The sequence below is a fragment of the Anas platyrhynchos genome, chromosome 6 (assembly GCF_047663525.1).
Source record: "Anas platyrhynchos isolate ZD024472 breed Pekin duck chromosome 6, IASCAAS_PekinDuck_T2T, whole genome shotgun sequence".
Taxonomy (NCBI): domain Eukaryota; kingdom Metazoa; phylum Chordata; class Aves; order Anseriformes; family Anatidae; genus Anas; species Anas platyrhynchos.
Genome location: NC_092592.1, coordinates 20351342 through 20365291, shown reverse-complemented (window position 1 = coordinate 20365291; position 13950 = coordinate 20351342). Strand labels below are relative to the sequence as shown.

Below are 13950 nucleotides of genomic sequence, written 5' to 3'. Positions count from 1 at the left end.
GTACTACCGTAGGAAGCACCTGGCTTTCTATCCAGCAGCATTTACAGGGCTGTCACTGATCCACAAAGGCTTAACCTTCTATTTTAAATGAGTCAGTGTAGCTAGGTACCCAAAATGCTATTGGAGCAAGGTGCCCAACTTTTCCAGGCACCAGTGAAAAGCCCAATGTCAATGCATTGCTACTGCCGGACATGGGCTGGAATCACAGAATGGGTTTGGTTGGAAGGTGCCTTAAAGCTCACCTAATTCCAAGTCCCTGCTGTGGGCAGGGACACCTCCCACCAGATCAGCAAGGCAAGAGCAAATAGAGAACAGAGCTAAGAGAAGAAGAGGGAATAGAGGAATTTAAGGGGCATGGGCAAGGAGTGTATGCGGATGTGTCAGAGAAAGCCATTTATCAGCTAAAGGAAGCAGTCTGGAAAATTCAGTGTGCAAGATCTTTGGGTCTTGAAGGTCAGTTCCAGCCAGGTAAAGAAATTTCTCTTTGAAGTCTCATTCTCCAGCCTTCCCATGACAGTTTTAGTCGTTCAATATGCATGCAAGAATAACAAAAGAGATTTAAGAGCTACTGGGGTGGCCTTTTTGTGTGAGAGCATTGATTTATCTAGCCTGTAATTGTCAGGCAAGGAGCCCTGGCAGCATCCTCAGCCCTTCAGAGGAAAGGCCAAGCAGGAGGTTACAGCGACAGGACTTTTCTGAAGCCCAAATAAAGTCTCAGTTTTTCATATTTAAGAGGGAAGGTTCACAAGAGTTTGAATGTTTTCCCCAGCTGGTTCACCATCTATTTTAGATAGAACTGTTTGATCTCTTTCTGCTTTGTGTTTCTTTCGGTTTCCCAAACAATGGGAGGAAGCTTGCCTGTTACGTGTGTTTGGGCCCCAACTAAGCTTTTCCCAGCTGGAAAAATCACTCCATGAACTGCAGAGGTGTTTTTTTTTTTCTTTTTTTCCCCCAGCTGTAATTACAAGATTCCCAATTCCCTTATGAGCCTTGTAAGGTAGGAACAGGCCATCCAAGGGGGAACAATGGGACATTCCTGAGTGCTTAAACAACTGCCGTTTCCCCACCATCGCCCCCTCTAAAACCCGAGGAGGGCTTAAGCACATCCAAGCTGTTCCCCTCAAGGTTACTGAAACCTCAGCTGAAAAAACACAGGGAGGTGCCCAGTTCTCTATGTAATGCTCCTGCTTTGGTGAATAAGATACCCAAGCTCTTCCTGTTACCCGCTTATGTACACAAATACCACAAATCCAGCAGGCCAGCTGGGAGGACTTGGCAAGCACGCAGAGTATCTGTGCAATGGGTGGCTGGTGGTGCTGTTGTCATCTCCGACAGACACGGTGCTGTACAGCTCAGGTGCCGGGATATGACCAGCCCAGCAGACAAAATTCCCTGAGGGACCAGCACAGATCTCCTAACAAAAATAGTAGTTAGGTGATGGAATGGCTCTGGCTGGTGGTGAGTGGGGGTGAGCACCTCCTTTTGGGTACCCGAATGTCTCCATTATTCTCACACAGGTAACATCAGGTGGGATTTTAGAGTGCCTGGGCACTAAGGAAGCAAATGTGCTGGCCAGGATCCCCATCCGTAACAGAGAGAAGGTAAGGAGGGGTCTTCTGCTCAGAAAAACACAACAACCAAAGGTAAATCTCTCACCAGCTCCTCTCATCACCAAGTGAAATCCTCCTGCAGCCCTGCCTTACCTGTACAACTGTGGGCACGACCTCTTCAGAGCAGCAGAGGACAGCCCCAGCTTGCTCTGGTTTCGCAGTCGTGTCTTCCTCATGAGATCTCTCATTCTCCCCCAAGCATGGCTCTCACCCTAGGGAGCAAAAAGAAACCATAACTTGAAGGACCAGAGGGAGGTTGCTGGCCACCTTACAATACTTTGGGTACTCCAGGGTGATGGGAAGGGCTTCCCACTCAGAATATGTCCCTAGCAAGAGCCTCACTCCTGACAGAGCTGGTGCAGGGCTGGGACTCCCCGGTTTTGCAGCTCACCAGTGCATATGGTGCCATGCTTTCAGCTGCTTTATTTTGGAGAGATGGGGAGAACCTTATTTTTAATTCAGCCTAGGTTGTCTGGGGTTAGGTCTCACAAAGAAGATTTTAATACCCTGCAGCAGAGCCTGGTAGCCAGCCTGTACCTACACGGGGCACAGTGGAACAGGATGGGTCAACCATCAGTAGTAGTGCCCTTCTTGTATTTGTCCCATATCATTTCTGTGCCTAGGGCCCTTCTGTTCCTTCTGACTTCACATTGCAGAGAGTGAGAGCACTTCACTGGGGAGTGTTGAGTAGCTGCCTAAAGGCACGTTTTACCTTATTGTTATACTGTACTAAAGGAAAAGAAAAGTAGTTTGGTTTTCTACCTACTTATATGCACCCCAGGAGGCAGAGGTGGGGGGGCAGTAGCTTTACATAGCAAACAACCCAAAAAAAGCAGCTTGGCTCTCTTCTCCTTTCTGTTAGGCCAGGTGCCTTGGTATCAGCCCTTTTAAAGGTGTCAACTTTTTTTTTGCGGACCATGAATTAGAAGAGATCAGGCCTTTGTTTCTGTGTCACGTCTGCAAGCCACAGCTATAGGGCACTTACATTTGAAATGCTAATAGTGATTATCAGGAGGTCAGGGATTCTCATGAGGCTCTCCCTAATGTTTGCTCTCTTAGGACTGAACTCATTTAGACTCATGAATTCAGAAGTAACCATGTATTAAATTTTTTCAATTTCTTTGTTTAAAACAACCATTGTTTTAAATTTTCTAAAATAATGGTTGAAAACCCTGGGAACAGAGTGAAAAAGATCATGTTCTAGGGCTAACGTGATGAGCAGAAACGATGTCAGTGCCCATTTCAGTGAAGTTCTCAGTGGCATTGTCACATTTGGGGCATTGTCTTGCCCTGTCTCGAGGTGCCTTCCTACTGTGCCAGCAGCAGAGCCATTGCTCTGTGAGTTGTGGGCACCTCAGAGCACAGCTTGGCAGCTATTGCAGTAATTCCTGAGGCTCTGCTAAGTTTTCAGTTCAAAGCTTTAGATGAGGTCAGCGGCTCAGCTGAAAACTGCACCACTGGTTTTTGTGCTATTGAGTTAATTGCCAGTAAGTGGGACTGTTTACTCATGGAAATATCAAATCTTTGTGTTTGTTACTAGGATTAATGAGAGCTTTGAAGGCCTCAGCAGTTCACTTGCTGTGCTGGTGTCCCAGACGAGCCAGCACTGCTAACATCAGAGGAAGCCTAAGCAGTTGCCTGTTCCTGAAGGCTAGCTAGCTGCTGCCTACAGTGGGAGTGGGAGAACAACGGAAGAGTGCAGTAAGTCACACTAAGGACACATGCCGTCTGTTACTTTGATAGTAAACTTTGGGGGTCAGTGAATCTCTTTTTTGTTTTTGTGAACTGCTGTGTGCTTCAGAGGCTTTCTCCATGACAAAGCAGATACAAGTGAAATACATTTCAGAAAGGTATTACATACCAAGCAGTTCTTGCTGGTGTCCAGACCCTAAAAACAAAGGGAAATAAACTGGTAAATAACATGACAGTGAGACCAGGCTGGGCTCTGTTCTCAGCTCTGCCCTAGGCTTCACCCATGGCCTTATTCAAGTCCTCTATCCCTTTGTGGTTCTGTCCCTCACATGTGCATGACAATTTTGTTTCCTTTACCTTTTGCCTCTCTTTTGTATTTAGACTGTCAGTTCGTGTATATAGCACCTTGATTGGTGTGGCAGGACCCCCATACAGTGCTGCAGCTGTAGAAGGAAATGGGGCACTCCATGCTGAGAGTACAAAATGCAGGAGCAACAATACCAGGGTGTGGTGTAAGAAAACAGTGCTAAGATTCAGCTTAAGGAGTGTGGATCTTGATTCTGCAGTCCTGTGAAGCCATCATGGGACTGTGATGCATGAAATAATGCTAAAAGCCAGAGCTTTGCTAGACACAAGCACTGAGCACCTTTCAGGATTCATCTTTGACTGGGTTCCTGAAGACCATCCAAATGTTCACAACCCATTTGCAACTTTGGGTGGAAACTTCATGAGAAAGTCTTTCCCGTGAGAGACCTACTCCTTCCTTTTTCCTGTAGAGCTGGGAATACTTTGATTAGGGCTTCTGCCCTGGCATTTTAGCACTTCTGATCCCCACTGGAACAGCAAAGTGCTGAGGCAGCCACAAACAATGGGAAAGAGAGGGAGAGGAAAAACATTCGTCCTGGCTTCCTTGGAATTCAGCGATAGGGTTTCCCTGAAACAAGCTTTGGGGGCTGCTGTTAATTACACTGATATGCAGCCAGTCTGGCAGTAAGTTTTTTCAGCTATGGACTGACACAGAATTTTTTATATGGTAATGAATGTGTGCTTGGTTTATCCTTGTTAGCAGCAGTAGTGAAGGCTCTTTACAACTGACTTCATGCATCAAACTACCTGGAGTTAGTGAGGGCTAAAGCCCATGTTGCTGCCTGCAGTGCTTCTTTCCCCTGCACCAGGTACCTGTTCTGTGCCTTTCTTGCCCCATCAGCATATCCTTCATCATTATTTAAGCCTGAGATCAGATACATACAGAGCACCCCGGCCCACACAGCCCCAGCTCTGGTCGGGAGCAGGCAATGTTGGCTTGTTCTCCTGGTACCTTGCTCTGCACTTGCGTGAGCAGAACTTCTCCCTGCTTCCCCCACCGACCCCACTCGGAGCCTGGCTCCAAGCTTATCACTCACCTTTCGGGCTGCAGGGTCCTTTGACGGAAAAGCCTGCCCCTCAGCCATGCTACCAGCTTCTGTGAACTCATTCTCCTTGTTGTTCCTATTGTTTGACAGCTTCCTGAGCCCCGACATTGGCTGGCTGTTTCCTGATTCCGGGTATCTCTCACTTCCTGCAGTGAAACACAAGGACTTGCTCACATTTCTCAGCAGTGTCCTGCTAGGACAGCCTTTGGACAGTGCTGGCAAAACTGGATGAAACCCCTTAGGACTTCCTGATGGGATGAAACCTTTTGTGTCTTCATGACATGCTTTAGTGCAAAGAAGGGAAATGATTCAAGCAAGTGTCTGGCCAGGGCAAACTTTCTAATGGCTTCCTCAAGGTCTTATTTTCTTTCTGGGCCTGCTCTGAAACTGTCAGGGAAGAGTTTCTTCCCTGAAAGAAGTGCTCAGCACTAGAGATCCCAAAGGACATTTACAGCGACTCAATCCCATTAGGAGGTGTTGATGTGGTGTTTCACCAGGTATGAAGGCAGGCTTAAGTCCAGGGTTTGAAATGAACTAATCAGCCTCATTTAGTGGGCTGATTCACATCTAATGTTGGATACAGACTTTCCAGCTGGTTTTATTGTCAGTAGTCTTAGCCTACTTTTTCTCAGCTTTCTGGAAAAGTTGGTCTCTGGTTCCAAGCCTTGCAGCTGGGGCTTATTTCCACATGGTCTATAGAGTAAGTCATCCTCCAGGAGCATGTTCTGTGCCTGCTTGAGAGGGTAGGAGACTAATAACAGGTGTAAGGCTTTCCACCTTAGATAAAATCTCATCCCAGCTGGGAGGATTTTACAGCCACATGGAGGACTTACACTAATGGATTCAGGCAGGTATGCCAAGTTTCCAAAAGAGAGTGACATTTGATAACGTATTTGTCCCAATATCTGTAGCCATAGCTACAGTGGGCAAGAAGTCCTGCTTCACACATGAAGGAGTAATCCTAGATGTAGACAAAGTATTTTAAAAAGCACCTCTTAGTGGAACTAAGCCTTAGCTGGGAAGCTGACACTTTGCTCTATTCCCATCTGTCTGTCGTAGGGAAAAGGAAGCTGCTGGTCAGCTTATCTCACCAGCTGGTGACAAGCAGGAGGGCAGGTTAGAGGCAGTCGAACTCACCGCTGCAGCTGCTCAGCTTTTCGGTGTTGGCTCCTATTTCTGGGATGATGGAAAGATCAGAAGGGTTTCCCGTCTGAACCAAGAGGCTGTGAGGTCTGCTTCTTCCTGCAAAAAATGTCTTCATGTCTTGGTACGAGTTGAGGAACACGCTGGCAGCTCCGCAGGAGCAATGCTGCATGAGGTACTCCTACACCAGACAAGAAAGAAGAAAGCATGCAGACTTTCAGGCTGCAGCAGCTCAAGGTAATGGGCAATGCAATGGCTCAGACAAATTGCAAGTATCCCAGCTCAGCCTTGTCCCAAGACCCAGACAAGCAATTTTACTCCCTAAAAAACTGAGCAGCCTGGAGGCAGTAATGCAAGAGTTTTCATGGGTTCGTTGGTGTTTGCCTTGAATTGCCTGGTACTACTCGGCATCTTTTGGGTTTGTTTCCCAGAAAAAGCTGAAGACAAGTTTCTGAACACATAGCTGCTCAGCTGAGGCAATTGTGTAAATAAACAAATCGATTATAACAGTGACTCACATTTTATGATAATGTTATTTGATTTGGAACACGCACAGACAACAGTATCTTGTATTTTTATTGATGGGAGGTCATAGTTTGCTTATGTGTTATCAAACACTCACTGTATGTGGTACTTTAGCTGGTGTACTTCTGTAGCTGATGTGGTGGAAAGGGGAGATTTTCAGATTTGCATGATCATGTTGTGCAAGAGTTTAGGAGGGCAGGAAGCAAAGAACAGCTTTGTACAGTCAAAGTGGAAAGAGAATCACACTGTGTTGGAACTTGGACAAGCCAACACCAGTTTAGACCCACAAGTGATTGACAGATTTAATGTAATATGTCATTTGGATAAGTTGCCACAGCAGCATGGCACTTTGCAGTACCTATGCCTTTGACGAGTGCTTTGAAAATCTGATTAAATATGTTGCTTTTGGCCTATGGCATTGAGCACTTCCTTTTGAAGCAAAGGATGTGGAGTATGTGCTCCCTGTGCATCCCAGGATCAACACTTTTTTTTTTTCTTTTTTTAATCCATGGTTCCTTTGGTAAAAGCTGTGTTCTGCACAGAATTTTGCAAAAGATTAACTACTTCTCTGGGCAAGACATGCTTAGGAGAGTTATGACAAAAGGTTTCTCAAATGTTTGAAGTTTTCAGTCATCCTACCTGATGAAGGCTAGTCCTGCAAGCTATGGACTGCTATCAGCCTTTGGTGTTATAGACTGCCTGGTGCTTTATAGAAGAAACCAGTATAGCTCTATCAGCTTTAGGAACCTGCATAGTCTGAGTGTTTCTGGAAATATCATCAGTTTCTGTCCATCCCCCAAACCAGCTCTTATTACCCCAGTAACCCATTTCTGTGCTGGGAATGTGTTGTGTCTTTCCTGGGCATGGAAACTTTTCTATGCTCTCACTCTGCATGGAGAGTGAATGTGGTTTGGAAAGTAACCTGAGAATGCCCCCCAGATTGTGATGTGGACAGCAACCACCATCTCCCATGGCAAATGAGAGTAGTAGTGGTTCTCTTCTACACAGAGATGCTATGGGACTGAAAAAGGAAATGATTGAGAGCTACTTGGATATAGGAGAAGCAGGCACACAGGCATTACAAGGATACCCAAGAGAGACAGCACCATTTTGTAGAGCAAGTGCTGAGTGTTATAGTCAGGGGTCCAATTCCCTGCTGAGTATCATGAGACTTGTGCAGTTGAGAAGGCTGTGGTGAGAGACCTTGGAAAATACTGAAAAGACCGGTTTCAAATATTTACGTGAAAGAACAGTGCCTTTCATTTCAGTGGGAGCTGGGGAGGAGGAGGCCTTTACACCAGATGAGGATTTGACCCTGAATTTTCAGCTTGGAAGAGTTACTTTGAGCAATGACTCAGTTGTAGAGCTTCAGGAAATGTGCTAACAATTCCCAGGCTCTATGTAGGAGGCTGCATTCCTCTGAGAATCAGAGATGGGTACATGGAAATGACAGGCTACGCTGTTCTGCAACCTGACTCATGACTTGGCTTTGGCTCTGAGGAGTCGGTCACCTACTGCAGATCCAGCCCCAGCAGGTGGGAGAGCAGCACCAGGGGAGGAACGACGCTGTCAGCAGAATGAAAGAGTCACCACAGCATGGTGGGGATGAGATAGCTGAGTGTGACAAACCCCTTCTGTTCCTTTGGGGGTGATACAAAAAATACAAAGGGAAAAAGTGGGGGGTGGCAAAAAGCTGGAAACCTGGTGTAGTGGCCAAAGAAAAGGACCCAAGAATAAAAGGTGGGGTGGAGCTGAACAGAGTATGCAGGGGCTAAAAAAAAAAAAAATGCTGTTTAGGAGGAAGATGAAATGATTTGAAAATTTAAATCAAATTCCACAGCTAGCTCTGGCTCTCTTTATAAAAAAAAAAAAAAAGACAAATGGGAACACTGAGATGTTCATGTCAGAGATTTTCATTTAGCAGCTCAGAAGAGCAGGGAGGGAAAGGGAGCATCAGGGTTGGGCAGTGGTGGGCAGTGGTACTGCCACTACTTCCTATTGTATCCATTTTGTGGAAAATTCTGGGATTTTGACAGCTTGAAATCAGAAGGATAAGAGCTTTTAATTCAAAATGCAATTGCTAGGGAGGTCCATGGAAACATTTTGTTTTGATAGCACTGACAGAAGGAGGTGCCTTCTTGGGAAGTTTTCAACTGCAGAGAAGCAAAAGCTACCAACTGAGCTGTCCATCGCCTGAGGCGAGGGGACTCTGTAACTCACCAGAGGCAAGCAAATGGCAACTAGGACATCTGAGAGCAAAAAGGAACAAGAAGGCTGACCTAAGGGAAGCTGAGCCCACCATGGTGGGCAGAGGTTCCCTGAAGACCAGAACACCCAGCCCAGGTGGGTAAGGGGTCAAGTAAGTTAGCATCATCTCTTAGATGGACTTGAAACTGCATGTGGGCTTTGAGTTATATCATTTAATGAAAGATTCTCTGGTGTCTGCTTACCTCTTTTAGCTGGCTCATCTTCTGCTCTTTCTGCAAGCTGCAGACCTGCTTCTGGAGCCGCAGGTTGTGCTCCTGCAGCTGCCCAATCTTCTCTATCAGTTGGCAGATGTGTTCCAGGTATCCCAGGCCTGATCCCAGGGCCTTGCTGTTCCCTTGGTTCACCTGCAATGACAACACAGCTTGGGCTAGGGCGCAGAGGCAGGGCAGTCCTTACCAGCTCCTTGTGGTTGTGTGGGCTGGGGTAAAGACTCTCAGGCTTTCACCTGCAAGGAGCTTTGGTTGTGATCGTACTGAGCTGTACATTGCTGGCTCACGGCTCTTCTCTAAATTAGCCCACAAGAAGCTCCATCAGAGGGACTGATCACAGGCTGACACTGAGGGAAATGAGGGAAACCTTGTGAGAGCCTCCCAGGTTTTTATTTTTTTTTCCTGGTGACAGCACCCCTACAAACAGGTGAGACCCTACTGCATGGTATGGATGGATGGGCCCGTGCACAGGCAGGGCAAATATGGACAGCTATTTGCTGCTAGCAAATACGGACAGCGTCTCACTTCCACCTTGGCGCTGCTTGCTGGCGTGCGTGTGATATCGGTAAGTAAAATAAGCTTCAGTCTTTACAAAAGCAGTACTCTAAGTTTATCTTACTTCAAAAAATAAGTTCCCTCTACAAAAGCAGGAAGCCTACTCTGTCTCCTTTCCCACAACAATCTACATTTTTGGGGAAATGCCAGCCTTGGGACTCTTCCTGTCTTTTCATTATGTCAGAAAGCTCATGGTGCGTTCAAAAATAATCAGCATTAGGATTTACTTCTCTTTAAACAAATGATGATACAATGTTGTTTATAAATAGGCATTATTATGTCCAGATGCTTTTGTGTCTGAAGCTGGGACAGAGGTCACATGAAATCATATGAAAAGCTACAGTAACTCCGAGCCGGTCTGCCCCTCACATTTATGACTTCAGTGCTCCTCGGGCAGCGCCTGTAGGAGCGGCGGCAGGACAGAGGTCACAGCCGCAGAACTGAGCCCTTGGTGTACCAGTGCTGCAGGAAAGGACCATCCTAGGGCTTGCAGGGGGAACAGAGCCCAGCTGGCACCCACTGGGAAGAGCTGGACTCCACTGTGCTGTTCCTCAAGTATCTGAAAGCAGTTAGTGGCTCTGGCGTGCACAGCTTCAGGAGAAGGTTTTTCAGAAAGTACGTGTCAGCTTCTGAAAATTTGGCTTTTCTAAGCTGCCCCAAAATGGGTAGTCAGAAGTTCCTCGTTCCCCTTGAAAATGTAGGCTTTCTGACACACTGTACCCTCTTTCTGCACATTTAACTGTTCCCCTTCTGCTAGAGAACCCCATTTCCCCATCTCACAGCCCTCCTTCAGAGGATGCTCAGGGCAGGAAGTTTGGGCTATTTAATAGGGAATTAATTGGCTTTTTGTTGCAGTGATCCCAGCAAGTGCAAATGAGCAGAAGGCCAACCAGGCAGAGCCAGCAGTGCTTGCCGATCCATGTAGGGCCAGCCATCTCTGTGGTCAGCATGCAAGGGTAAAAGCTTTTAAAGAGATGCTTCACCTTGCTTGCCCTGCCACAATGCCCGTTAGCATCGGGATTGCTCAGACATGGCAGGCATTCAACACAGAAAATGTGTCATTTGGCAGGATGCCCCCAAAATGAGGGGGTTGCCCTCAGAAAAGGCCTCTCCAGGGACTCTTCCTGGACCCTTTTGTTCTGTAGACTGGAAACACCTACACATCCCTATCTTCTGGTCATACCATGTGCAGCACAGAACCTGCTCTGTCACTTACTGGTCTGAATATGTTCCTCTCAGCAACTATCAGAGTTTTATGCTTGAAGTTGAGGGGGAGCTACCACAGGAAAACTGCAAACATTTTCCAGGAGGAGTCCCTTTCTGTCTCTGTCCTCCCAAAACAAGCTTCCCAAAACATTCACCTAATGGGGATGACATTTTTCCCATTCCCCATATGGAGATTGTTAAGTAGTATTGGAACAAAAGCCATGTACCCATTTTGGGGTACCTGAAACCTATTGAGAAGGAAAATCATCTCACCTACTTTTTTGAAGGTGAAGATGCAGAGGATGAGGTAGGCACAACTTAAAAATCAGATGGTTAAAGCTGCAATAGGAAAGCAACAACATAACGTACAAATAGGTGCCAGCTTTTGCTTTCAGGTACATCAGAGGGAACCAGACCTCAGCTGAAAGAAAAGGATGGCAAGGCCCTCAGCCATACTGTGCTGCTCCTACTAAGGATTTGACCCTATGGAGTTAAGGGAACTGAAGATACTGAAGATCTCTGCCCTTGTGAGTACTCACCTAAGTTTTGGGGACAGGTTTTTAGCACACAGAGCCCTGCTCAGTTAGCAATAAATCCTCACAGCTCTGCTAGCTCACGTATTTCATAGGAAGCCTAAAAATACAGAGTCAATATATGTAGTGGCAACTTTAGCTCTTATCTAGAGCCAGTATTTTGACTGGTATAAAATCACACTTCTGAAGTCACCAGAGTCCCTCTGTCTTGCTGCTGTACCCGGTCACTACAGAGGTATGAAGTTCAGTGGGAGCTGCAGGAAAGACAGATGTTTACCAGTCCCGTGCCCAACTGAGATAAAATAAAAATCTTTGTTACTGATCATCTACTCGGCACTCTGTCCTGCCAGATCTCAGTCCTGATCTGTTGCTTTGATGCGTTTCTTCAGTTGGGCTTGATGGAAAACAGCTCTGCGCTGGACCTGGCAGCAACAGCTGGAGCTGGTGGTGGGACTTGCTTCATTCAGATGAGAGCTCGCCAATATTCCTTGCAGTGACTTAGGTTCCTGGATGTTCGTTGCTTTCTCTCAGTGCTTCATCCTCCCAGAAATCCCTACCCGCTCTCCCACACCATGTTGGCATGGCCAGCGAGGATGGCATGCAGTGAACGTGCCAACAGCTGAGGAATGTAATCACACAATGCACATTTTGGGCTTGGGGTGACTGATCAGTGACGCCATAGGCTGAGCGGGAAACATTTGTCAGTGGGAGCTGACAGCACCACGAGGCTTGTGAATAACAGGAAAGAGAGGGATCGTGCTGTATATTTCTGACTGCTCCACCCTGATGTCCAGGAGTGGTCATGCTGGCTGATAGCTTCTGGTTTCCTCCGTATGGCACGCACAGGGCAGAGCGTCACAGCTTGCTGTATCCTTCCCCTGAACCATGCCGCTCTCCAGAGAAGTATTTTGACTTCTTTGGACAAGGATAATTAATGCTATGTGATTAATAGCCTTTTTTTAATTTTTTTATTTTTTTTCCATTTAGTGACGACAGTGCTCCCACCCTGTCTCTTCTTCTAGGGGTCTGGGCTGACTTTAAATGTAAACTTTATGAAACGCAAGGAAATGTTTGCAAAGCAAAAGCATCAAAAGCTATGCGTCTTCAAACTGACCCAAAACATTTCATTTGGCTTAAAAGGAAATGCTTTTATTTAGGCTTCAAAGTTCTTTCATTTGTTGTTTAACAGCTTCCACTCTCTTTCATCTTTTTAAATGTAGACACATTTCAAAATAATGACAGTACAAAATAAAAGATCAGAAAGATTTGTTTAAGAAGTGCCAGACTGAAATGGTGTGATGTATATTTTAAGCCAAACCCATTCACCAAATGAATCTAAACCACCAAAACGTTTGGTCTTTTCCAGCCTCTCTCTTTCAGCATTTTCCCTCCCCTTCTCTCAGAAGCAGCCTCAGCAGCGAGGGAGGCTGGAGGATGTTGGGGGCCATCCTCATCCAGCACTGCCTCCTTGCTGGGCAGCAGCATGCCGGTAAACTCAGTGCCATTGCCACAGCCAGTGGGGTCAGGGAAACTCATCTGCACTCCTGGTGCTTGGGACTTAATAATTCACCTATAATTAAATAATACTTTCACCTGGCATTAAATAGACAGGCAAGAGTGCTTGCACTGGTTTATATCAATACAAATTTAATGCACTGGGAATTAATTTGAAGGGGCATGCTGTTTGCCAAGCGGAGTGGGAATACTTTGTACTAGCCTGCTGTCTTTTAGACAACACTGACTGCATTTCCATTGACTGGCAGGGTCTCAGGGACACACAGAAAAGGTTGGCTCCTAACAACCGTGTTGCATCTTGGACAGGTGACAGGAACATGTGAAAACCACTGTGTCAGCCTGGAGCAGAGCCTCAGCTGGGGCAAACCAAGGTACATGGATAGAGGGCCATCTGGGTCTCACCCTGCCTCTGTTGCATGATCGACAGAACAATTGCATGACAGCAAGGACAGGAAAACCTTGTGCAGGTTTAGAGAGGGCACAAAGCTCTGTTGCTGTCCCTGTGCTCTGAGGCACAAACCACAGCAGCAGCAGCACTGGGCACTGGGCATTGCCTGTCATCCCAGCAGTCAGCAGAGTGCTGCTCCTGAGATACAGCAGCCTGGAGGGGCTCTGTGAAGAGGGGCAAGCTTCCCTGGTGTCCAGGTCACAGCTGTATTTATACAGCTCAGAAAACAAACACAGAAAAGTGCTCTGGGGCACAGAGCTTTAGCGCTCAGCCAGTGAGGATATTAAAAAGGAGGGGAGATAAGCCACCAAGCCTTCATTTCCTCTTCAGCCTCTTTCTAATTTATTCTTTTGTTTATTTAAATGCTCTGCTTTGGGAAACTGAGTCTCCATTTCGCATGGGATTTAAAGGAATTTCATGGGCAGCCAGAGCTGTTGGATGAGATCAAGTTAGCTGCAAGACCTCCAGAGAGCAACGGAGAATTTGGGTAACTTCATAAAAAGTCTCCTTGTGTTCAAAGTCTCCTGCTCCAATCTTTTCTGAACCATCTGTCAGAAGGCCAGGTTGCTGTCTGGGAACCATGCAAAGTCTCTTCCTCCCACCTCCCCCAAAAAGTGAGACAGCTCTGGGGAAGAAGAGGGTGCTCAGTTTGATCATGCATGCTTGTGCTGCCCAGACACTTAGTGTTAAGGGAGACAGGCCTGGCCTACAGTGCCATCTCTGACCTTCCTCACTGCTTGGGAGGGTTTAGCCTGCTGGAGAGGGTGGCCATCACCTCGTGGTTCAGGGCCTGGGCAGAGGTCATGGTGAAATACACTCATCATGTGCACAGCA

The 13950-nt window shown here is 46.7% G+C and overlaps 1 protein-coding gene across 3 annotated transcripts in view; it reads right to left on the bottom strand.

Moving 5' to 3' along the window:
* Window positions 1-13950, bottom strand: part of LOC101799848 (uncharacterized) — a 31314-nt gene that overhangs the window by 5158 nt on the left and 12206 nt on the right. For all 3 annotated transcript variants that reach the window (XM_027460069.3, XM_027460068.3, XM_027460070.3), the window contains exons 3-7: window positions 8833-8994; window positions 5852-6038; window positions 4706-4860; window positions 3472-3498; window positions 1704-1822 (exon numbers count right to left, since the gene is read on the bottom strand). In XM_027460069.3, the coding sequence (XP_027315870.1) occupies window positions 1704-1822; window positions 3472-3498; window positions 4706-4860; window positions 5852-6038; window positions 8833-8994 (650 nt within the window). The remainder of the gene's footprint in view (window positions 1-1703; window positions 1823-3471; window positions 3499-4705; window positions 4861-5851; window positions 6039-8832; window positions 8995-13950) is intronic.